We start from the raw sequence: 25,441 nt of genomic DNA on the forward strand, positions 1-25,441 counted from the left end.
CTCATCACACACACACCCAGCTGCTGGGTGAAAAGGGGGCCCCACTGGGCCTTCAACACCGGGAACCTAAGACCATCACTCCCCAGCTCAGTGCTGCACCTGGGCACGTGGCCCCACCCAGCCTGCAGTCACTGCTGCTGCCATCCCCAAAGGGCAGGAGCTGCCGGACGCTGCCGCCGGTCTACTCCATCTGATGAGCGCTGCTTGCATTTCAAAATGAGAACATTTATTATTTGTTTTTTCCTCATTAAACTTTCACAAATAAAGCACAGCAAGACTTGTCTGCAGACACACACGAGGCACACGGACAACCCGTCAATGAGAGATGAAGACGAAGGCCAGTGTGGCTCTCATAGGGCAGTGCTTCTCAGAACCCCTGGCCCCCCCTGTGCCAAGGCTGGCCTGTGTCAGGCCTCGCCCACGCCGCCTTATGACAAATACAGAGGCTGATGCCAAGGAGGTGGCTACAGAGCTGGGGCAAGAAAGTTATCCTCTTGTTCTGATAATGACTCTACAAATCCCACCCTCCCCTCAGGCACCTCCATCTAAGGTGTCCGGTTACTCCAGGTAAGGAGGTTCTAAGGAGGGCTGTGTTTTCCCTGGGGCTGATGAAACTTGCTCAGACAAGCCAGGCCACTGGGAGGCACCTCAGGATGGCAAAGATGCTGGAGGCTTTGCTGGCTTTCAGGATGCCGGGAGCCCCACGGAGGCAAAAGGGGAGGAAGGAAGATTCTAAAGACAGACTGCTGCTGGTATGTCCCGACCCAGGGTCACAGTGTCAGCAAAGAGAACAGCATGATTCTGACAGGGTTGGATTTTGTTTCACCCTCGGGATGAGCAGACTTCAAACACTGCATTTTCACGGAAATCAACAAGAGAGACAGCTAGCAGGACACGGGGCTCCTGCCAGTTCTGTGTGGAAAGGCACCAGATGGTTTGTTATGAAACACATTTTGGTCAGAAAATAGCTGGGGTTTTTTGGTTCCTGGGAGGACAACAAAGCTAGAAGCAAAGGAGGTGTGAGTTGTGTGAGGAGGAGGCAGAGAAGAAAGCAGCTTTGGCATCAGACCTGGGTTCTACTCTTCACTCTACCCCACCATGCTTGAGGCCTCAGTTTCCTCATCTGTAAAGCGGTCATAGAATATTTCCAAATAAATCTAGGTGTCAGGTTTCACACATCATCCCAGGAAGTATGGGGAGGCGGGGCATAGAGACACTCAAAGGGACACACAGAGAGCAGAGGAGGAGCACAGCCTTGCGTGCAGGGGAGAAGGCAGGGAGGGGCCCGACGGAGGGCGGTCAGAGGTGATCCCCGCAATCAGTCCCTGGGAGCGGGGAGCAGCCAGTTACACTGGTTCCAAGCACAGGTGGAGACCATCCACGGGGACCTTGGCCCCTTCTCCTGGAGGAAGGGCAGAAGGAAAGCTGGATTCAATGCAGCACCATGGAGGAGCCCTCAGGGCCACGCCTGCTGTGAATGCTTTAAAGTGCCAAGCTGTATCGTCTTTGGTCAGGAGCTGCCCCTTAGTCTCTAAGAGCCTGGGGTCCAGGACTCACGTCCCGCCTGCTGGGCCCTGAGGAAGGAGAGCAGGAGGACACATTCCCCTTCTGAGGCTGTGGGTGCTCTCCTGTGCTGGGGGCTGAGGGGAAAAAATCACTGAAATCCAATGGCTTTCAGAAAGCAGGATGCCCCCAGGGAAATTTGGGTCCTTAGAGAGAGAAGGGACTAGAAATGCTTTGGTCACAGTCCTGATACCCACAGCCAGGGCAGAGCTTGCTACAGGAGAGCAAGCGGGAGCCGACTGCAGCACTGCACACATCATGCAGCAGGAGACGTGCCTGACGCAGACTGGCTTCCGAGCATAAGCCAGAAGTCACTGAATAAATATTCAAGGCATCTTTTGGTTCTCAGAGAAAGAGCAGGGCTTAAAAAAAAAACCTCTCCCCTGCCTGACTGGCTGCAGCTCTGATCTTCAGGCTGACAGTGCTGAGGGCTGGGAGAGGTGGCGGGCGGGTTCCGGAGCCGGCTCCCCCGCAGCAGGTGGCTTTGGTCCGTCAGATGTCAGGGTCGCTTGTGTCTGGCTGGCCCCGGGCCCTCAGAAGCTGAAGAGGTCATCCTGCTCTGGGCCGCTGCTGTCAGGCTTGTCCCAGTCGACAGGCGAGAGGCACTGGGCGTAATGGATGTCCTGGGCTGTCAGGCCAGTGTCCAGGACCTGAGGGTTCGTCCGAGACTGGGCAAGTCTGGAAGGCAGAGGTGTGTGAGCCGAGGGCCTGGGTGAGGGCTGGCGGGTCCCGGGGTCAGATGCGAGGAGGCACCAGTGGGGAACAGCAGGGCAGGTGGCCCAAAAAGGAAGCCCCAAGTACAGTGGAGGTGGAGGAGCCTCAGATCAAAGCACCTCCCTTGAAAGTCAAACAGCTCAGAAAAGTCTGGGGCAGCCAGTGGTGCACCCACCCCCGGGAGAGGCCAGAGCACCCACTCTGTGCCCCAGCTCAGTCAGGATATGCCCAGGAAAGAGGAGAAGGGGCAGTGCTGGTAAAGGGAGCGGCAGGGGTGGGGTGGGGTGGGGAACAAGCTGTGGGAGGGAACACGGAAGATTCTTTGGCTATAACTGTGTCAACATCGTGCTGTTCGAAAAATAAATTTACAAAGGGAGACAACCTACATGTCCAAAAGAATAGGGGAGGGTCAAGTAAATTACAGCCGCTTCCCTTAGGAGAATGTTAGGCAGTCAATGGAAGCGATGTTTACGAGGAGTTTTTAACAGCCTGGAGCAATGCTTCTGACACAATGCTGTTAAGTGAAAAATCAGGATCCCAAAATGCAAATACGATGAGCTGATCAATGCAAAATAATGTATATATATAGGATTAGCATGAATTAAGCCCAAAACTCTGAGCTGTGAGATTATGGGATGGTGTTACTTTCTGTTTAACGCTTTGCTGATTTTCAAAATTGTTAATAAAGGGCACACGATGCTCAAAACAGTGTGGAAAGATGAAACGGTGTGTGAAAGATTTTCTTCAGAGGGCGGGTTTAGTCAGCCAGGGAGGCAGGGAAGGTGTCGCCCTCGCCCCAGGCTGGACCAAGGGGTTTCCACCAGTCCCTGGCAAGGAGGAGGCAAGGAAGAGGAAGGAGGAAGCAGGAGGGCAAAGACCCTGACTCTGTCCCCACTCGCTGGACCAAAAATCGCGGACCCCAACCCCAAACAGAGCCCCTGATGTGGGAGGGCTGTAGGAGGCTGCTGAGGGTCTCAAGGGAGAAAGGGAGGCCTGACAGACGGGGACCCAGGGCTTGGAACCCTGACCTGCCCAGGCCTCTCCTCAGCCACAGCCTTCTCAGTGGCATGTCCCCAAGCTGCAGGGGACCACAAGGATGGCCCCTGGGAAAATAGGGAAATGCCACCACCCTCAGGCTTTACCAAAACACCTCCCCACTGTGCCTGACCTTCCCCGCTGTGGAACAGTCCACAGCTTCATTAAGCACTTTCTCCCTTCCCTTTTTCATAAATGCAGACCTCTGGAGAGCAAAGCCTGTAAAAAAACAGCCCCTTTTTGAAGGCCACGCCAGGCGGAGGAAATCAACTTGGGCTGCAGCGTTTCGCTCAGCTCAGACTGAGGCAGAGCAGCCACCAGGAAAAGTAGTTTTTGACTCAACAGTAAGAACTTTCTAACAGCTCTGGACAACACTGGAAGGGGTTCCCTCCCCAGACAGTCGGCTCCTGCCCCTGGAAGCATTTGAGTGGAGGGATGGGTCTGTTGCTCTGGAGGGCGTCCGAATGGCTTGTGTTTTTTTTTGTTTGTTTGTTTGTTTTGAGACGGAGTCTCGCTGTGTCACCCAGGCTGGAGTGCAGTGGCACAATCTGGGCTCACTGCAAGCTCCGCCTCCCGGGTTCACGCCATTCTCCTGCCTCAGCCTCCCAAGTAGCTGGAACTACAGGCGCCCGCCACCTCGCTTCGTTAGTTTTTTGTATTCTTTTGAGTAGAGACAGGGTTTCACCGTGTTAGCCAGGATGGTCTCGATCTCCTGATCTCGTGATCCGCCTGTCTCGGCCTCCCAAAGTGCTGGGATTACAGGCTTGAGCCACTGCGCCCGGCCACTTGTGTTCTTAATCACATCCCCAGGGGAAAGGGTGGCAGGGCCAGCCCACGCACGCCAACCCCACCGTCCAGCACAGGAAGCTCACGTTACCTTGAAAACGCTTCATCCAGGCCATCATCCAGCTCCTTGGGGAAAACAAAGCAGGAGATAAGAACTCTGTTTGGGGGAGCCCACGCTCACAGCTGGAGCTTGTCCCAGCCCTGGGTAAGCTACAGACTCAGGACACAAGCTCAAGGTGGGCGCCTGGAGGCACGGGCTCAGGCAGGCCTCCTGCCTGGGTGCATTGCCAGCATCTCAGCCCAAGGACCCAAAGCTGGAGACATGGGAGAGGAGAAAGGGCATGTCCTAGGGTGTCTGGAGACCCAGGTGGGTTCAGTGCCCTGCTCCACTGCTACCTGCCCATGAGACCCTGGGCAAGTCACTGCTCCTCTTTGAAACTCAGCTTGTCCTTCCGTAAGAGGAGGGCGTTGGACCTGATAATTTCTATGGCTTTCAAATTCCAAAAGGAAGAGGGTGGGGAAGGAAGTTTTCTTGCCTTCATGTATTTCCAAAAGCCAAGCCAAAATTCCAAGCTCACGAGGGATAACTGATGCCAGGAGTCCCACAGCCTCAGTGGAAGAGCGATGGGTGAGGTCACTCCATGGCCTGCTCGTAGGGATGCGCAAGTGGCAAGGGTAGTTCCTGAACAGCAGAGAACAGGCTCAAGGGACACCTGGGGAACTCCCAGTACCCAGATTTTTAAAAATTAAAGAGACAAGTTAACATGTGATTCTGCAATGGATGCTGGGCCAGAAACAGGACACCGGAGGGGCACCTGGAGAAATGTTAAGTTCTACAGATAATACACAACCACATGGTATCGTGTTTGTTTCCTGATTCTGATCACTGTAATGTGGTTATGCAGGATGTTAAAAATTGGGGAATCTGGATGAAGGGTGAACAGGAATTCTTTGTACTACTTTTATAACACAGTCTGAAATTATTTCCAAATGAAAAATTAAAATTTCAGGTTCCTCGGGGAGATTCTGTTGGCAGAGGTCATCACCCTCACTGAGATGAAAAAGCTGAGACAGAGAGGTCAGGGGGCTTGTCCTGAGTCCCTGAGGGAGTCAGGGACCAAGCTGGTGACTGCCCAAGTCTCTGGGTCCTCACTCAGGCAGCTGAGGGGGAGGGGTGTCAGCAGCGAGCTCTGCCACGCCAAGAACAAGGGTGCCTTTGGCTGCTCTTGTGGTGGGCAGAGCCGTGGACGCTCAGGCCAAGAGGCCAAGCATTGTGAGGAGACAGCTGTGCTGGGAGCCAAGCTTGTTGGGAACGCAGCCTCAGGTTCAAAAGGGACATTGTTTATTCCCCATCCTGGGCCTGGGCACTACCGGGCTGGGTCTGGTCCTCCCAGAGGCCCACAAGTCACGGGTCCCAGGGCCTGGTCCCTGGAGCAGCCCAAGGCTTGCCCAGAGGTCAGGCTGAGGATCACCGATCTGCTGGCCACACAACCACTCACCCAGACAACACTGCTGCCACTCAAGGCTTGTGGCCGCGGCACCTCGTCCACGTTGGTGGTGTTGGCGCTGACTGTGGACAGCGGGGCCTTAGCCGTCTCCTCTAAGTCCAGCAGGTTCCCCGTGGCGACCACTGTGAGGGATCCGGTCAGGTTGTCAGTGGGAGATCAGCCTCTTCCTTCCTGGCCCCCTCCTGGGCTGTCCTGGCCCTGACCCTCCCCTCTGATGTGGCCTTGCCCAGGCCTCCTAGCAGAGCCCAGCCCTGGCACCTCCCCACGGCAGGTGCACCGCTGCCCACAGAGTGAGAACCTGACTAATGGCTTAGACTGAAACTTTTGTATTCACAATAGTTAAGTTTTCTTAAGCGATCACACAACAGTATGTTAAGTATATACAAAGGTAGACACATATTTATATATTTGCATAGGGATATATCTCTAGAAGAAAATGTACTAAAATGAGTTATTTCTTCCCCTTATCTACATTTTCTAATTGATCTGTAATGAACGTGTATTATTTATCTAACAAAACAAAAGTGAAAAACCAAGAGGCTGCCCCAGCCCAGGCAGGAGCGGGACCCCCTGGTGAAGCACAACCCCAACACCCCACGGCCGAACCCCGCTTCCCTGTCAGGACTCACAGCTCTTCAAGGCGGGGGTGCAGTCTCGGCGGACCCCCAGGACATCCCCTCCCTCTTGGCTGGCTTTGTCCCTCTTCTCTTTCTCTGCAGGACCAAGGCACAACATGTTGGAGCCTCAGACCCCAGCACTCCGTCCCCAGCAATCACCGGGCAGGGGTGATTAGCCGTGGCCAATCTCAGGGGACAGTTTCAGGTTTCCAGCCGGGAGGAAAGAAACCTTTCGGATGTCAGTTAATCCTCACAAGCACCCTTGGGGAGGGAGACAGCTGTTCCCATTTTTCAAATGGGAAAACTGAGACTCTGAGCAGTGAAGGGACCGGCTCACAGTCACAAGCCAGGTGGGTGATGAAGCAGGAAGTCGGTCCAGGTCTGACCCCAGGGCCTTCACGTGTCTCCCCACCTCCCACCACACCCACAATGTAGATGCAAAGTCTCACCTTCCTTGGACACCTGCCAAAACTCAAAGGCGACTTTGAAGGCCTGGGCTACGGTGAGGGTAACAGCCTGTGCCTGGAAACAGGAAGTGCGGATGGGGAGGGGTGCAGCATCAGCCAGGGCAGAGCAAGTCTGCACTGGAGGGCTGGGGACTCCAGGCCAGGACCCCTGGCTCCCTCCCTGCAGCTTCTGCAGCTCCATCCCAGGCTCCAGAATGCCTCCTGGGCAGAGAAGGGTCCTGGCCCTTCCCAGGTCTCCAAAGCAGCCTGGCGTGTCATAAGGCCACAGCCTTGCAGCGGCAGTAGGGGCTTCATCTTTACCATCTCTGGTCCCACCAAAGTTCTCACCCTCACTCTAGGGCCCCTGCCTGCAAAGGCTGTTCACCTCCATGTCTTTTCCTTCCCCTTTGGGCTTCCCTAAATTCAATGAACTGTGAGGCTTACTTCCTCCAAGCCCTTCCTAATTACCTGTGGACTTAACTTAGCCCTTGGAATCGGAGAACAGAAAAGCCAGAAATGGAAGGGCCCAGCCATTGCCCCAAATGAGCCACAGCCAGAGAGGTGAAAGTTAGGTTCCGGTTGGGACTATGCCAGGGTTTATAACTGGATCCCACAGAGTAGAAGGCTTGTCAATTTCCTGATAGGAGCAAGATGTCAATGAAGGCCCGGGGACCAAAACCGGTCAGTGCTATAACCCACCTGTCAGGAAGGGCCACACCTCGGCCCTTCACCCCGGGGGAACTCCCCCCATACCCCTCCAAACCCAGCTCAGATATCTGTCACCACCTCTCTCCTATCACCAGCCCCAGACTCCTCTAGCCCCACCCACCTCCCTCTGGCACCATGCATGTGAAAGTGTCCCTGGCTCCCCTGCCTATGTTTCCCCCAGCTGTGTGCACCCTAAAAGCAAGAATCAGTCTGAACACCCCCGCCCTCTGGAGCGGGCCAAAGTCTCCCAGAGGTGGCAACAATGCTGGGTGAATTACATTCATCTGAGGGGCAGGCCTCATTCCAGCCAGGACCTATCCCCAGCCCATATTCATCTCAACACCTTGCTCTCTCAGCCATTCCAGTCCAGGGTTAATCAACTCAGCTTCTGGGAGTGGAAGTCCCAGAGTTCGCAGCTACAGCCGGAAACATCTAGCTTCCTTCTGAAGCCCTGGCTGAGAGAAGAAAGCACCAGCCTCTTTCAAGTTCACAACAAGTTCAGGCCTTACCAGCTTCAGCCCCACTCCCTGCCCTCCCCCAGACAACTCAATTTAATTGAGAGACGGACCTGTGGCCACCGCCTTTAAAACTCCTTTAAAAAAAATATGTAAAATTCCTAAACAAACTGACGGATCCGTGCCAATTAAACTTCACAAAGTATAAAACCTCATTTGAATGTCTCCAACATTTACATTTTTGATGGAAGTACAAGCACTTTATGGCAAAACTTAAATATGGTAATTAAGTATGAAACTCTTCGCAGCTGTTTACAATTTAAGCTGTCATATCTGAATCAAGTTTAATAGACCCAGTTACCATTGAGAATTGCCCATGAACTAAAAATATGGGCTAATTACCAGCCCAAGTCAGATCACTATCCACCCAAGCAAGGGCTGGTCACCCAATGTGGCAGGGATATGAAAACGCCATTATTTAAGTCTGCTGGAAATCTGGAGACACAAGCTTAGACTGCAAAGGCTGTTCAACTCCACGTCTTTTCCTTCCCCTTTGGGCTTCCCTAAATTCAATGAACTGTGAGGCTTACTTCCTCCAAGAAGTCCTCCCTAATTACCTGTGGACTTAGCCCTTGGAATTGAAGAACAGAAAAGCCAAAAAACAGAAGGGCTGGGCCCTTCCAATTCTGTTTGCATAAATCTGCTTGTTCATTTGCATACATTCCTACCCTTTTGCCCTGAAGTCCCAAGCTGTAAGTTAAACCGAATACAACCCAAGAGGTGGATGTGTGCAGGTGGCTGCAAGCCCAGGCTGGGCAGGGACTGGGAGTGGGGTGGGCCCTGCTTCCTGCGGTGGCTGCAGGAATCCGAGGACGAACATTAGGTGAGGGACTGCTCGGGCCTGCCCAGGCGGGATGCCCGCCCCTCCTGACTGCCCCTGGCCTGCACGTCTGCCTTATTATCCTGACTGGATGCTGCCTTGCCCAGTTTTTCACATTCCTTGCTCCCAGGAACCAGGCTGCTCATGGCTCAAAAGGGGCCAGAAACTCGGACCAAGACAGCCACGTGCCCCCCAGGTGGAAATGCGGGTAGCACTTTGCTTACCATCAGCCCAGGCCCAGCAGCTGCATGACACCTTCACTTTGGAGCCCAGAGGCCTCCCAGTTGGGCAGATGGAAGGGAGTCCTTGGAGGAACCCGATGCTGGCTGTGCCTAGCAGCACCAGGGAGGGGAGAGCTGCGGTGGCTGTGCTGCCCCAGAGTTCAACTGACTGGTGGGTGATGCAGAAAGGAGCCCCTCCCCCCCAACCTGAAAGGGTGATGAACTCATTCAGGCAGCCCAGCCAGGAAGAGTAGGGATGTGGAGGCCCCCAGTCACAATGAGTGCGGTTTTGTCAACATCCCGATTCAAGGCCTGCTGCAAACGGAAGCCGCCTCACCACCCACCCCAGCAGAACCATTTCACTTTGCCCCTCTGTGCTTGCACGTGTGTTAATCCCGTGCTGCTGTGCACTCGCCACCACCACCCCACCCCCTTCTTTTGGCCTAGCAAACTCCTCCTGACTCCTCAGCCTTCAAAGCCCCATTCAAGGTGTCTGTCTCAGGGAAGTCTCACTGACTCTCCCGTGAGATTTACTAACTTCTATCCCAGAACTAAGCCCCCCTGGGTTCCAGATACTGAAGCTGGACTGTTCTCTACTGCCTTGGATGTTTTCTCCATGGCTCACACCAGGACAGACGGTGCCAAACATCTGTGGCGGAGCTGCCAGCAGGTGCGGAGGCTGACACAGCCATTCCATCTCCTGCCTCCCCCAAGAACACTTCCACTTAGCTCAAGAATCTAGGATTTCCAACATGACGAGGTCATCAACACACTGTCAGCCCGGGCTGGGCTAAGACCTTGAGGCAGCAGGTGATGTATTTACACCATGCTGGGCTGGGCTGGGCTGTCTTGGAGAGGGCTCCGCAGGGCCCCTGAAGCAGGGAGGCCAGGTAGCAAAGGGTAGGGAGATAGATAAGCCACTCCAGCCATCAACCCAACCCCACAGAAGAACACACTAAGAAAGATGAAGAATTTGGATGTCTGGCAGGGGCCCTTCCTGCTGCCGGTCAGGGCTCTACAGTCAGTGGCTGAGCAGTGGCCTGGCTCTGTTCTCCTCGGTAATTGACCCCATGGCCTGAGGGTAGGCTGATTTCACTCAAGTCTGTGTGAAGTCCTCTGACCACAGGCCAGGTCTCCCTTGTAAGAGCTGGGCCTGCACCTCTCTTACTCCCAGACCCCTTATCCCAGAGGAAGCCTCTGCACTGTCGAAGGCCCCTCCCACCCAAGGCCAGCTGTCCCTGCCCAGGGCCTGCCCTGGGCAGCAGGGAGGAAGAGATGAACAATGGGGACATAAGGAGCTGTATTTTTAAGTCTGCATGGGCTCCTAAAAGACAAAGCCACGAGTCACATCTGTGGGAACTCACAGGAGATGCCACAGCAACTTGGAGCCCTGGGACCTCACGAGGCAAATGGCCAGCGACACTGAGTCTGCAGGAAAGAAACAAGGTGTTCAAAAGAACCTGGGGCCTTTCAGAACAACCCTGGAGGTCACTGAGGCAACCTTCTCATTCTGCTGACAGGCAAGCGGCCCAGAGAAGGGCAGGATCTTCTCCAAGGTAACACAGCAAATCAGCCAGGATCAGACGGCTAGACTGTCTCCTCCTACAGTGCCTCTTCCATGACACCTGTGGTGGCCTGAATTGTGTGTCTGCCCCCAGGATGTCCACATCCTAATCCGTGAGACCTGTGAATGCTGCCTTACACAGCAAACAAGCTTTGCAGATGTGGGTTAAGGATCTGGCAATGGAGATTATCCCAGATTACTCAGTGTGTCCAAATGTAATCACAAGGAGTGCTGAGCGGGGTAGGAGAGTCAGAGCTAAAAGCAGCAATGTAACGACGAAATCAGGAGACTGGAAGATGCTACATTGCTGGCTCGGAAGATGAGGACAGGCCCACGAACCTGGAAGTGCAGGTGGTCGGTCTCTGGGAGGTAGAAAAGGTAAGGAAATGGATTCTCCCCTAGAACCTCCAGAAAAAAAACACAACCCTGCCAACCTAGTTTAGACTCCTGATCTACCTCTGTCACAGAATACATTTTTCTTCTCCATAAGAGAATAAATTTGTGTTGTTTTAAGTCACTAAGTTTGTGATCATTTGTTACAACTTACACAATATCTGAAGTGTGCCCTCATGGGCAGCAGGAAGCCTGGGGACCACAAAGACTGTGATGGACCTGACATGTCCTTTGATGACAGCGGAGGGAAGGGGATCTTGTCTCCTATAGGTTCCAAGGGCTACAGGGCATGGGGACTGGGGCTCTGAGCTGTCAACAGAGGTCAACAGGTGTCAATGCTCCATCAACGGATGTCAGGAAGCACCTTATAGGGAGGATGCTCAGATCCTGGGGGTCTCAGAAACAAAAGCTGCAATGCCAAAGGTTGACCCACTCCACTCCTTGCCCCCAAATTCAGGACGAATCCCCAGTGACCACCAAAGTTCCCACTCATCCCGGCTAAGATGTGGTCAGGGGTGTCCTGGAAATGAGACAAGGAACTCTGAATTTCCCAGTCACGCAGAGAGGGGAAGAAACGTGGGTTTAAACCCCCACTCTAACCCTGACTGGCTATGTTACCCTCAGCAAGACAGCTGGCCTCTGGGAGTCTGTTTCCTCATTAAAAATTTAAAAAAAGAAGAAAAAGAAATGGAGAGAGTAACAGTTCCCACCTTGCAGAGCTGTGAGGATTAAATGAGTAAAGACCTGGAACCTAGCACTGGAATGTACACACAGGAGGCACCGAGAGATGGTCACTGCCCTCCACATTCCGGTCACAGCTGGAATGGACACGCAGGAGGCACCAAGAAATGGCCATTGCCCTCCTCACTCCGGTCACAGCAAGCCCAGTTCTCTGACGGCTCTCGCCTTTGCCTTCCACCCCAGGCCCCCCGATCTCCCATCTCCGAGGACCAATCCCTACAAGGCCCTGCACCCCTAGACCATATTAAAGACAGGAGATCCAAAACAGCCTCAACCCAACAAATCACATTACAGAGAGAAAGGGGCCCAAACACTGGGGATACAGGCTAGCCACTGCCCACACCAGGCTGACCGCCGGGTCATCTGCCTGCCGGCAGCCTCACCATTGTACCACTTAGCTCTCAGCACCCACTTGGGGTTCCCAGGGATTTCACCCTCTTCTTCAGTAATGGTCACCTTTGGGTCCTGCCTCCCACACCAGACAGCCCCCCACCCACAGCAGGGCTGCCAAGGCCGCTGGAGCCTGCCCCAGCCCCAGCCCTCCCCGCTGACCATCTTCCGCTTGGTGCAGAGGAAGGCGTGGCACTCGAGGCTCTGGTTGTGCTGGCTCTGTGCGATGTATGCAAACACCTTGTCATGCATCTTGTCTGCCGTGCAATAGGAGATCCTGAAAGGCAAGGAGGAAGTATCACCGGACCTGGCACGGGGGCCTGAGCACATGTGGGATGCCCTGCAGGGCAGCTCCCCTGAGTTGCAGAGAACCTGCTATTCCCACTCCACCAGGGCAGACTCTGAGAGTCCAGCCTTGGCCTCCAGGGTGGGTACCTAGGCCATCTGTGCAGGAGGGGCCGAGGCCAGGCAGGAAGGAAGGAATGGGGTAAAGACTGGAAGCAGGGCACTTCCCCTCTTCCTCCCATCCCACACTGAGCCACACCCCAAAACAGTAATAGCTGAACCCTTACCACATACCAGGCAATGTGCCAAGAGCTTTCTAGATCTCGCCTCATGTAATTCTCAAAGCTACCCTCTGAGATGGGTTCTATCACTATCCACATTTTTCAGATGAAATAAACTGAGGCTAAAGACCGGAGCCCAGACCTGAACTCACTCGTAGGACTCCAGAGGCCATGACTGCCATGCTGCCTCTTAAGGCTATGTGCCAACTGGCTGGAAGGGGAAGCAGAAAGCAGGACACTCCCCTGCTCACCGATGTCCTTCACCTGGCCTCCCCCATCCCACCTGCCCTCCGACCCATGCCCCTGCCCAGAGGTCTAGTGAGATTCAGGTCCGTCTCTCTCAGGGTGGCTGGGACCATTTGCATGTTCTGGAGCTGTGGCCAGGGGTGGAAGAGTTGGGAATAGGGGTGGGGTGTGTGTGTGACAAGGACCCAACAAGGAGTCCCAGTGGGCCTGGGAGGAGACACACAGCAACTCCCTCTGCATGGAGCACCCTCTCTACCCCCAGTCGCCACCCGTAACCTTGGGGCCACCCAAGCCCTTGGCCTCCCACCCTCCCTCACATGTCTAGTCCCAGCTCGTTGCCTCCAGTCAGCCTCAGAGTCTCAATCGGGGAGGGGCCGGTAGCCCAGAGGTGGGACCGGAGTGCCACAGACCCATCCCTCAACCATGTGGCCCCAGCTTCAATCACAGGCATCAACACTCCAGGTGGGCAGAGCGTCAAGGTGCCAGGGCCCTTCCTACCTATTCTCCATCCCAGGGGATCCAGCTTCCTGCTCTAAATGTTACTGGGTCCTTGGTATCAATAAACTAGATCCTGTTATTCCTCAAGCCCCAGCAAGGTGCCGCCTCCCCTGGGAGGCCTTCCTGGATTTCCCCGGGCAGACCCTCTCCTTGCCTTCTTGGAAAACACTATGCTCTATCTCCTGTTTCCTTCCAAATATTCCCAATTAGAGTGGAAGCTCCTTGAGGGCATGAGCAGGATTGGAGTCCTCATCTGGCACAGATGTTGGCAGAACAGGTATCTGAAACTGTTGACTAAAGGCAGGCAGGTATGATCAGGCCAGTGAGAGGAAGATATCACCCGGGCCCCCACAACACACATCTATCCACCCTACTACTGGCCTGTGCACCAAGGGGCTGAGCCGTCTGCTTGGAGACAAAGCAAGAGGGTGGAGGGATGCCTGGCAGATGGGAGCCTGCCGGACAGGGCTCTGGCCTGGGTATCCTAGTTCCAGTTCAGCTACTACCTCACCATGTAGCCGTAGGCAATCCCCTCTCCGGGCCTCAGATTCTCCATCTGTAAAATGGACCTGAGCTATCCCTTCTGGTTCTGAAAAACTACAACTGACCAGCTGAGAGAGGTGGAGATAGCCTGAGGCTCTAAAGGCTGACCAGAGGACCCACTAGAGAGACCATCCATACTCTGACCTCAGATCTTGGCTGAAGCCTCCCTGGAATGCCTGGCCAGATACCCAGAGCTGAGCCGCTGCATTCACAGAAGGAGGAAAAGGCAGTGACTCTGCAGTTCTCTGCTCCAAGCCCGGCTCAGCGGCATGCTGGTGGGGACTAGGGGGCGGGGCACAGGCGGGCTCAGCTGTCTTCTGTAACTGGTGATGATGACAGCAGCAGCTGCCACTTAACCAAGTGCTCATCGTGAGCCAGGTGCCATGCACTCGGCGTTTCCTAACAGCGCTGTGCAGCAGGATCTGTTCCCACCCCCATTTTACAGATGAGGAAACTGAGGCTCCAATGTCACCCAGGTAGGAAGTGGTAGAGCCTGGATTCAGATGGGACACTCCAGTGGCAGAGTCGATGGGTCAACCCCATGCTGAGCGTACCTGTAGATGGACACGTTCTCAATGAGCTGGTTGGTGAGGTTGTCTGTCAGGATAATTCCCCGTGGAGACACCTTCAGAGTCACCTTCTGCAGCTTCTTCCCACTGGCCTTAGCCTTGGGGCAGATAGGAGTCAGAGGAGTCTGCTAGCCTCACTTGAGACCCACGCTCACGGCCTACACCGCACTGTTCCTAGGGCCCAGACGCGGGGCCCATCTCAGCTCAGGCGACTGGCAGCGGCATGGGGAAGACCACTCAGCCAGTACCCTCTTGTAACAGAAACAGGAGCAGCATCTGCTGAGCACCAGCTATCTGTCAGGCACCGTGGACCTCGAGTCATCCTCCCTCTCCCCAGAAGGAGATGGACTCAGAGAGGCTAAGGGACTTGCCCAAGGACACACAGCTAGGAAGGCACACAGACTTGGCACTGAATGAGCTAGCACAACCCAGCAGGATGACTCTTGGGGACTCTGCTCCATCCACTGAGCTGAGGGGTCCGAGGCCACCAAGGGAAGTGGATTTAAAAGGCCCACCCTTGCTCAAAGCTAGGGAGGGGCAATGTGCTCTCGGATGTGCTATGCTGTCTCTCAGGCCGTTGGGCAGGTAGTAAAGGGAAAGCAACCTCCCCACCCTTCCTGGCGCTGATAAGTCACCAATACATCAGCAGGGAGCCTGAGGAGGGGGTGGGGAGGCTGGAAGAGGTCATAACGGCTGGAGGGAAGCCACTGACCGTGACCTTGCAAGTCCCCTCTATCAAGGCCCAAAAGCTGGATGGAAGGAGAATCAAGGGCAGGGCCAGGCTCAGACACACCCAACTGGAGTAACAAGCTGGGACAAGGGCACCCTGGGAAGAAACTGGTCCTTGGTCCCTGGTCCCTCCACCCTTCCCAACTGGGATGCTCACCGTAGCCACGATCCTCTTGATGGCAGCGGCCGACAACTCCTCGCCCTTGGGCTGCTCCACCAGCGTCATGCCCAGGTATTTAAGGCTGAACAGCATCCCCTCCAGCAGCGTCTCCCGAGTGTCCGTCCAGTTCTCAGGCAGCTCTGGGGTAGGACAGGGAAGGCCCTCAGACTCTGCGGCTCAGGGCCCACCACCAGCAACAGCTCTCACCAGCCTTCTTTCCTAGGAAACCCCAGCAAGTTGGCTGGGGGTCTCCCCCACCACTACTGTTTGTTTTTGTTTTTTTTTTTTTGAGACTGAGTTTCACTGTCACTCAGGCTGGAGTGCCGTGGTGTGATCTCAGCTCACTGCAACCTCCACCCCCTAGGTTCAAGCGATTCTCCTGCCTCTGCCTCCGGAGTAGCTGGTCTCGAACTCCTGACCTCAAGTGATCTGCCTGCCTCAGCCTCCCAAAGTGCTGGGATTACAGGCATGAGCCACCGCGCCGGGCCTACTGTCACTTTTAATAAAAGGCTAAAGCTTTCTGGCACATATCAAGGCTCCATGTAAGCAGCTTTACCTAAAATGTTCTCATTAATCCTCCTTAAGAACCTATGAGGTCAACGCTTTTATCAAACCCATTGACAGACAAAGACATGGAGGCCATGGAGCCTCAATCACACAACCAAGTCCAGAGAGCCAGGAAGTGCAAGAGCCAAGTTTCAATCCCCATTTTCAAGCCTGGAGCCCTCTTTACTTCAATGCTACCACTTGTTGAGGGCAAATCATACCATTTCTTACTGAATCCTTAGTGCAAGCCTGTGAGATAGTGATTCTACAGATTAGAAAACTGAGGCTCAGGGAGGCAAAGTCATGAGATGAAGGCCACATACAGTGAGTCAGACTTCAACCCTGAGTGGTTCCCACGGCCCCAGCCTGCACTGCTTTCCTCCCTGTGCGCATCGGTAGAGACCAACAGGGGCGTGCGGGAGGCTGGGAAGGAGACAGTAGCCCACGGAGCGCAGGGTAGGATAAGGCTAGGTGGGGAGAGGAGAAGGTGATTTCCCAAATCTGAGAAGGCTCGAGACCCACTCTGCTTCCCACTCCCTGGATGGTCCTAGGGAAGTCCCCTCTCCTCTTTGGGACTAACACTGCACCCCCCTCTCTGGGCTGTGGCAATGGCACAGAGCAGGGTCCACAAGGAGAGTCCTCTAAAAGCACCAACCACACACATGTCAGGAAATAAGGGGATAAGCCTGCCTCACTGGTGGGCAAACGGACCAGGAGGGACATGTGGAAAGAGTGCCCCACCACATGGGTGAGGGCCTTGCGGAGGCAGATGGGCATAAGGGGAAAATCGGGCTACGCTGATGGTTTCTGACCATCCCCGGCTCCTCAGAAGGAGATGAACAAAGATGAACGAACACCCCACACTTCCACCTGCCAGAGCCCCTGCCTGTCCTCTACCATCCCCTCACAGATGCTGTGCTTGTAGGAGGTGTTTGTTATGATTGCACCATTTTAGAGATGAGAAAGAAAACTGCTCTTCAGCCTCACACACAATCTTGTTAAGGACAGAGCAGGATCCAGCCAGGGATCAGTTTCCAGGGGCCACGAGAGGTAGCCAGGGCCAGCTTCCCTAGACCATCCCCCAGGGAGGGGCTGGGAGATGTCCTGGGCCCTCCCTACCTCCGCCTGGGGCCTTCCTCACTGGCTCTGATTGAAAAGCCACAGGACGAAAGTTTAGGTATCACTGGTTCCAGGGCAGCTGAGGCTCCAGCAGGGATGTGGGCCCCTACTACAAGGCTCCTCTTGGCTCTGGAGTTCTGGCTCTGTCAAGAGCAGAAGTCTGGGTCCAGGTGGCATCACCAGGTCTCCTACCCAGTCTGGATCCCTGCTTCCCCTCTCAGCTCCTGTCCTAGAGCTCTGGGCCTCCAGGGGCTCTGGTCCCCCTCTCCACAGCCAGAAGGGGCCTTGTACACCCACATTTCTCTGGATTTGCCTTGAGCAAGCCACTGTCCCTCTCTGAGGCCATTTCTTCATCTGAAAGAGGGTACAGGTGTCAGGGCTGCGGAGGGTTATACAGGAACTTACAGATGTGCCAAGTTCCCCTCATGCCTTGAGAGCAGGTGAGCAGGGACTTACTGTCATCTAGAACCTGGCATGCAGCTAGTGCTCAATACTTGCTCAAGGAAGAAATGACGAGGACAACCCCATCCCATCCCCAGCCCTGGCCCCAGGCTCACTGCCCCTTCAGCTCTAGCCCTCATCCCCGGGCTTCCACCCCAACATGAGGCCGGGCCCCCAATGAGATGACCCCAAAGCCCAACATGACCTTATCCTCTGTCCCATCAAGCACAAGCCTATTCCATTTGATCCTCCAAAAGAATGTGAAAGTCCCTGAGGTGTCCCCAGTCCTGGGTTGAGTGATGGGGCCCTGAGCAACTCAGACACAGACCCTGCTCTCAAGCTCAGAATAACAGCACCATCATCAGGGAAAAATGGCACTTTCATAAAACAAAGATACAACGATAATAAAGCTGTAGCTATTACTATCATCTCTAACACTCACAGCCACCTTGCAAGCAGGCATTCTTTCATTCCCATTTTACAGAGAGGAAACAGACTGACTCTAAAGCCCAAGCTCCTGACCATGGGACCACACTACCTTATCATGCAGCAAACTACCTTAATTCTAGCAAAAGATCAGGTTTTTGGAGGTGGAGGCATTTTTTCTCACCCGGAATTAGGTATTCCTAATACCTAAGGTTTCCCATCTGCAGGCTAGGATATCCAGACCACCACTTTCAACCTGAGACCCATCTAAGCAAGGACAGCAATGGAGAGAAGTGCTACTGTGCCTGTGGCCCATGCCCTTGGCAGACATTGATAATCAATTGCAGCTCTACTTCCCTCTGACCGTTTCTCAGCACAAGGCCCCAGGCGGGCAATACTGATCGATCAAGTTTTGAACATCTCATTATCCATTCCTACCCCTGGCAAACATTCTCCACCCTCCCTCTCCAGCCCCCATTTTCATGTCCCCATTCTCCCATTTCCTCTGGTTCAGCCCTTTCCTGGCCCCTTTCCAAAGCCACTTCCGCTCCCTCCATTCCAAAGAGCCAAAGCCTGCCAAGGTCACTGGTGATCTCTTTGCTGTCAAAACATTCCCTAGTCCTCCCTGACCCCTGAAATGTTCAGCATTTTTCTGCATTCCTCCTTCCCTGGACTGACCCTTTCCCTCCTCTAACCATGTCCTTACAGACTGGTTGCCACTCATCAGCCTTAGGCCCTCAGCTCAAGCCCCTCACTTGATAGATGATACAACTGAAGCCCAGACAGGGACAGGACCTGTGCACGGTCACAGGGCAAGTCAGAGGGCCCCTCCTCACCCCACCCAGCCCACTATAGACAATCCCCACGATGACCAGTGACTGTGAGGGGATTTTAAGTTTCCCCATCTCTTCTCCCACAATATCCCTACACGCTCCCTACCCCAAGAAGCTCCAACCATGCAGAGCTTCTTCCTAATAATGTCACATTTACTGTCTAACTTCTGTGCCTTTGCTCAGGTAGTTCTCTCTATCCCAAATGCCCTTTCTTCACTTGATCAAATCCCACACATCCAACCTCTTCCAGGAAGCCTCCTTTGAGGCAGTGTAGCCTTGTGGTTAACAGCAAGGGCCTTAATCCTAAGATATCAGCTCCGAGGCTTCATGTCTGAGTCATCTTGACTGTGTTCATTACCTTCCCTGAGCCTCAGTTTTCTCATATTTTAAAATGGGGGAAACAACAGCTCTGACTCCTGGCGGCTGTTGTGACCCGTGGATACGTTTATAGAATTTAGCAGAGAGGCAGGCCCATCGTAGGTGCTCCGTACACCTTCCAATGGGGCCTCATCCCTCCTGTGGGCGGGCTGCTGGTGTCTTTCTTGAATGTAAATCTCTTCTTCCTCCCGCAGCCACACCACCCACTGCCAAGCACTGCCCGCACGTCTCTTCCCTTTAAAGAACCTGCCATTCATGTCTGCTTCCCCAGGACCTGGCACAGAGGTGTACGCCTGCCCAGTGTGGCCGTCCAGTCTGGTCCTGTTTCTCCCTTGTCCCCCATGTGCCCAGGCCCCACTGAGATGCTCCTTTCTCTCTAGGAAGCTGCTTCCCTCCTGTGGTCTGTGCACATGACTCATCTCTTCACTACAGCGTAAGGCCCCTCATGCCCACACCCTCCCCACAGAAACCAGCATCTGGGAGCTCTCAGTGAAGGCTCACTGGTAGGGCTCAGGACCACACCCGCCCCACTTGCCAGCCACAGCCGGAGGCCTAATCCCGGTGCTCCCTGAGGACCCGGGCAAATACAGGCCTGAGTGCACAGCCCTGTTCCGGTCCTAGTTATTTTTGGCCCTATAGTGGGTAATGACTGTGCTATTTTAACGCTGCAATTTTACAGATGACCTGCTCCCGGAGTTAGCTGGGGACAGACCATATGCCTGGTCTAAATTACAGCTGTGAACACGTGCTCTTTCCTCGTTAAGGTCCCCCCAACCACCCAGGAGTCAGAGCTGGGCTGAATGCCCTTGTGCCCCTTCTGCTGCTCCCAGAGACCCAGCCTGGCTGGTGTGTCTGCAACATCAGAGTTGCAGCCAAACCCAGGGGCCAGGGAAGCCTCTGGGGCTCTGGCCTCCAGTCTCCCCCAGCCTGGTGGGGAAATGGCCTCAGAGGCCAGAATGACAACATCTCAGAAGAGGGCTCAAGCTCTGCCCTGACCTGGAGTGTAGCTGCTTCTCTGGGCTATAATTCTATCTGACAAATGGGTTCAGCCCCTCAGGAGCATCATCAGAAGTTTCTGGATGTGAAAAGTACTAGGAAAATTTTGGAAGTCAAAGCTGTTGAGATTGTTATCAAAAGAAAATAAGTTTTAAAATGATAAATTGCAGCAGCTACCACTTCCTAAGTACCTACTTACACAGTAAGAGAAAAATATGCTATGGGCTCTGGAGTCTGTAGTCACTGAACCTCCCCGGACCTTAGTGTCCTAACTTTAAAACAGAGACAAGACAGGCACAGTGGCTCATGCCTGTACTTCCAGTGCTCTAGGAGGCCGAGAAGGAAGGATTGCTTGAGGCTAGAGTTCAAGACCGATCTGGACAACACCTTAACACCTCATCTCTACAAAAAATAACTAGCTGGGCATGGCAGTGTGCACCTGTAGTCCTAGCTACCCAGGAGGATCCCTTGAGCCCAGGAGGTCGAGGCTGCAGTAAGCTATGACCACATCACTGCATTCCAGCATGGGCAACAGAGTGAGACCCTGTCTCAAATAAATAAATAAATAACAGGGGGCCGGGCGCGGTGGCTCAAGCCTGTAATCCCAGCACTTTGGGAGGCTGAGACGGGCGGATCACGAGGTCAGGAGATCGAGACCATCCTGGCTAACATGGTGAAACCCCATCTCTACTAAAAAAACACAAAAAACCAGCCGGGCGAGGTGGCGGGCGCCTGTAGTCCCAGCTACTTGAGAGGCTGAGGCAGGAGAATGGCGTAAACCCAGGAGCCGAAGCTTGCAGTGAGCTGAGATCCGTCCACTGCACTCCAGCCTGGGCAACAGAGCGGGACTCCGTCTCAAAAATAAATAAATAAATAAATAAATAAATAAATAAATAAATAACAGGGACAATAGCAGTATCCACCTCAGACAGGCGTGGTGGCTCACGTGTAATCCTAGCACTTGGGAGGCTGAAGCAGGTGGATCACTTGAGGTCAGGAGTTCAAAACAGCCTGGCCAACATGGTGAAACACCGTCTCTACTAAAAATACAAAAAAATTAGCTGCGCGTGGTGGCGGGCACCTATAATCCCAGCTCCTTGGGAGGCTGAGGCAGGAGAATCACTTGAACCAAGGAGGTGGAGGTTGCACTGAGCCAAGATCCCAATGCTGCACTCCAGCCTGGGCAACAGAGGGAGACTCCCTCTTAAAAGAAAAAAAAAAAAAAAAAAAAAAAAAAGAGTATCCATCCATGGGATTGTCTTGAGGATGAATTGAGTTCACACCTGAGGTGAGCTTAGAACCTTGTCTGGTACATACCAAGTATCACAAGTGTGAACTACTGTCATTACCAATGGTCAAACGCAAAGAGCTTTAACATGTCCATGGCCATTCTCATACTGAAAGAAGAGTCCAGGATAGATCAGTGTTCCCATTTCACCGATAGAGAAGCCCAGAGGAGTCTGACCATGGCTCACAATTGACAGCACTGGAACTCCAGTCCACAACTGCCTCCTGCAGCCCAAGCCCCTTGGTGGGATCAGGCAGAGCCCTGTAGGGCTGCTCAAAAAGAGCATCTGACCCTCAGTGGGCAGTGGGTGACCTCTGACTCCTTCAAGCCACGTGCCCCTCACACAGCCCCCAGGCCCGTGAGAAGCAGAGTCTTAGGCTCCAGTTCACCATTCCCTGCACTTGCTGTTCCCTCTGGCTGGAACGCTCTTCCCAGACTCCTCCCTCCTGGGATTCACCGGTGTGTACTGAGTCACCTTCTCACAGGGACCTTCCCTGGTGCTGTCAATGGCCGCCCTTATCCCCTCTGCATACCACTTCCATGTTGTGCTGACTGCCAGCACCTGCCACTCTACCTGCTGGAGATGCTGAGGCCAGTGCAGACTGGGAAATGAAGATCTCCCATCCCCAGGAGTCCTCCCCTCCGGCAAGGTGCTGCCCTTCTCTGGGCTTGTTTCTCCACAAATAAGCAATGCTCATGCTAATCCTAGTGAGGACCTTGACGGGGAGGAACAGGTCACAACTGAGAGCAGCGTTTGAGTCTAACTTTAACTCCACTGGCTTCAGTTTGGCCTCAAAACTCAACCACAGGGACCAGGTCCAAGGCCTGGATGGGTCACAACCCTGCGCAAGGTGACCCTAGCACCCCCACCCCCACATACCCCATGGCCCCTGCTCTAACCTGTGGCCACTGCTGTCAGAGGCTGCCAGCCCAACCTGGGGTGGGTGAGGACTGCTCCCAGCTCCTCCCATGGCAGAATCCACCAAGCACACTGGTAAGACCCCTGTGCTAGGAATGTGGAGCTCTGCCTCTTAGACGTTCTGTGTCTGGGGCCAATGACTCCAATGCTCAGAGTCTCAGTTCCTTTGTCTCTAAAATGGGCCTGCTCTGTCACCTCACAGGAGTCAATGAGAGAATGGAAGCAAAAACACGTTGTAAAACAGTTACAAAAAAAGTAGTTACCATTTACCAAACTCTTCCTCTATGCCAGGCAAACGCAATTTCATTTGATCCCCACAAACAGTTGGAGGCAGGTACTACTGTTACTTGCAATTTACAGGTGAGGAAATTGAGACTTCATCACGAGGGACAGGTGGGGCTCGGCCCGCCCTCCTTCAGGTCCAGAGGCTCCAGGGCAGCACTCTGGGCTTACTGGGGCCTGGAGGAGGGGGAGAGGTGCTCCTCTCCTTTCCTCCAAAGGTGCAGACGAGCTCTGGGCCCCCAAAACCCATCTCACCACAGTACTAATCACGCTAGCGGCGTCCCAAGGATAGGCAGGGGGAAGAGGAGCAGGGCAGAAGAAAGCCACCAGTTAGGAGGGAGCATTATTACCAATAATCTCCTTGATACTCCTGCCAGGTAAGAGTTTTTATCCCCATGTTGCAGATGAGGAAACCGAGCATCAGAAAGGACAAGTGACTTGCCCAAGATTGAAGATGGCAAGAGAAATTCTCTTCCACCATCCAAAGTGGCTACCTCTTCTGCGTCCCCAGATTCAGAGATGTTTCTTTCTAGCCTCCCTTCCCTTGCCAGCCCCCCTTCCTTCAAAACCACTTCCCCGGGGGCTGCCCTGCCACACTCCCTCCCTCATTCCTGGAGAAAACCACAGGATTCTCCCGCTGGAACAGATGGTCATTCTCAGAAGTTCTGGTCAAATCTTGCCAGTTTTTAAAGGGTCTATTTTGGGAGGCAATCAGTGTGATAAACGGTACATCCTCTGGCCTACTGGTCCAGCCCTAATGGGTCTCTGACGCCACCCCCCACCAGCAGGCACCACCCCACATTCCCAATGCCAATGCCAGTCTCAGTTGGGAGGCGGCCACAGCTGAACAACAGAGTGGGGCCAGAGGAGGAGCAGGGCGGGCCCTCTAGGCCCAGACACGCTGGCATTCCTGGGACCAGGGAGCTCGGGCTCCCCTGCTGGAGCCCTGTAAGGCCAAGAGGGAATGGGGTGAGGGGGTGCTGTACTGTCAGTTGTTTCCTGATGAGGAGAGAGGCTGTGGCCCGAAGTGGCTGGCAGGGAGGAGGGAGTGTGCAGCAGTCCTGGGTTCTGGCTCCAAAACCGGCAGGAAGGTCTGTGTGACCCCAGGCAAGCCACTCTCTTCTCCCTCCCAAACAACGAGACCTGCGACCTGCGCTGGGCTGGGTCTTCTGGCTTCAGGGGAAGGTGCCAGGTGACAAGTTCCTTGAGCGTAACCAGAGACAGGGAGAGAAAGGAGCCACGGGGAGGCCCCTCCCAGCCTCCCAGACGCTCCAGGGAGAGGTGACAGCGAGTCTGCCGTTTGCCTGGGCGCCCAAGGGACTTTAGAAGCCCGAGGGGAAAGGTGTGAGAGAAAACAGGTTTCAAAAATAGTTGGGACGCCAGGCTCGTCACGTGGACCCGACTAGAGGAAGGGACGCAGGGGTCTAGACCGCCTGATGTGGGGCTCTCCCGAGGCACCCCAGGCGGGGCCTCTCTCCCAATTTCAAGTACGTACCTGCGACCCCGGGCTCACACCTGGGTGGGTGTCTGGACACCCGGAGTCAAAAGTTGGCCCGGTAGGTCGGACAGGGGGCGGGAGAACAGGCCAGTGGGCTCCCAGCTGCAGCCGCTGGCTGGGGCGCAGGGGTGCGGGACGGGGGCGTCTTTCCAAGCTCCTGCGCCCTTTCCTCCTCCCCCAGGCACCGACGACCAGGGCCTGCCTCCCCCTAGCTGGCCAGGACAGCAGGGCGGGAGGTGCTGCGGGTGGCGGGGGCCTCTTCTCCCAACCTGCACCCCACCCCATGCCGGCTGCACCTGGGGACCTCGAGCTCGGGCTCCTTCCTCAGCGCTGCCCCTCCTCGCAGCGGCACCGAGCGGCCGGGGAGTAGGTGCGCAACTTGACCCCGGCCGACCCCCTGCCCCGCAGGGCCGGGAAAGGGCCACGCCGGGACCTGAGCGCCGGTCAGGCCCCGCCTCTGCCCAACTTGGCCGCACTCCGGGCGCCGGCGGAGGCCCCGCGCGCCGACCCCGGCCCGGCCCGGCTGACGCGCGCACACTCACTGCGGTGCCGGCCGCCGCCCCCCCAGCTCTGCTTGGCCAGGCTGGGGCTCCGGATCAGCGCCCGCCCCGCGGACTTGAGCGCGTCCATGGCCCGCTCAGGCCGCCGCCGCCGCTGCCGCCGCCAAAACTCCGTCAGGAAAAACTTTCCGCCCGGCCCTGCAGCGCGCGGGCTGCGCGCTCCTCCCCTCCCGGCGCGAGCTCCGCCGCGGCGTCCGACGGGGCGGGGCAAGGAAGGACAGGCCACGCCCCCAGGCGGGCCACGCCCCCGACCGCCGATCTCGCCCCGCCCGGTGCCTGTCCAGGCCCCAAGAGCTTCTGAGGCCGCCCCAAGAGCTTCTGAGGCCGCCCCAAGAGCTTCTGAGGCCGCCCCAAGAGCTTCTGAGGCCGCCCGAAGGCGCCAGAAGATAGCGAATCGCAAGCCCCAGACGCCCCCGCTTTCCTCCTTCTCCCCAATCCCCACCCCGTAGGAGCCTGAGGGTCTGAGAGCAGCGGCCTAGGATTTCCAGTGACCATTTTACAGATGGGGAGACTGAGGGCTCCTCCAATGGTGAAAGGTCTTGTTCAGGGACAAGAGCAATGCGATGTCCAGGGCAGTGGGAGACTTAGGAAAGAGTGGAGGCTGTAAATCAGGGATATCCAGACTTTTGGCTTCCTTAGGCCACATTGGAAGAAGTGTCTTGGGCCACATATAAAATACACTAACAACAGCCCATGAGCTAAAAATATATATATATATATACACACACACACACATATCTCTCTCAAAAAAAAAAAAAAAAACTCATGAGTTTTTTTTTTTTTTTTTTTCCTGAGACACAGTTTTACTCTGTCGCCCAGGCTG

At 54.9% G+C, this 25,441-nt stretch overlaps 1 protein-coding gene across 2 annotated transcripts; it reads right to left on the reverse strand.

The window, feature by feature from the left end:
- Positions 1–204: 204 nt before the first annotated feature.
- LDLRAP1 (low density lipoprotein receptor adaptor protein 1) lies at positions 205–24,800 on the reverse strand. 2 transcript variants are annotated; one of them, XM_007979977.3, is made up of 9 exons: positions 24,601–24,797; positions 15,330–15,472; positions 14,429–14,541; positions 12,184–12,298; positions 6,673–6,745; positions 6,236–6,319; positions 5,598–5,728; positions 4,190–4,224; positions 205–2,241 (listed from the first exon to the last, which is right to left on the reverse strand). In XM_007979977.3, the coding sequence occupies exons 1-9, from the start codon at positions 24,686–24,688 to the stop codon at positions 2,097–2,099; spliced, it is 927 nt and encodes a 308-aa protein (XP_007978168.2). In that variant the 5' UTR covers positions 24,689–24,797; the 3' UTR covers positions 205–2,096. The 2 variants fall into 2 exon arrangements, with proteins under 2 accessions (XP_007978168.2, XP_037863602.1); XM_038007674.2 differs by lacking the exons at positions 205–2,241; positions 4,190–4,224 and adding an exon at positions 4,241–4,780 and having other exon boundaries at positions 24,601–24,800.
- Between the last annotated feature and the right edge of the window lie 641 nt (positions 24,801–25,441).

Source organism: Chlorocebus sabaeus, chromosome 20, assembly GCF_047675955.1.
Source record: "Chlorocebus sabaeus isolate Y175 chromosome 20, mChlSab1.0.hap1, whole genome shotgun sequence".
NCBI lineage: Eukaryota > Metazoa > Chordata > Mammalia > Primates > Cercopithecidae > Chlorocebus > Chlorocebus sabaeus.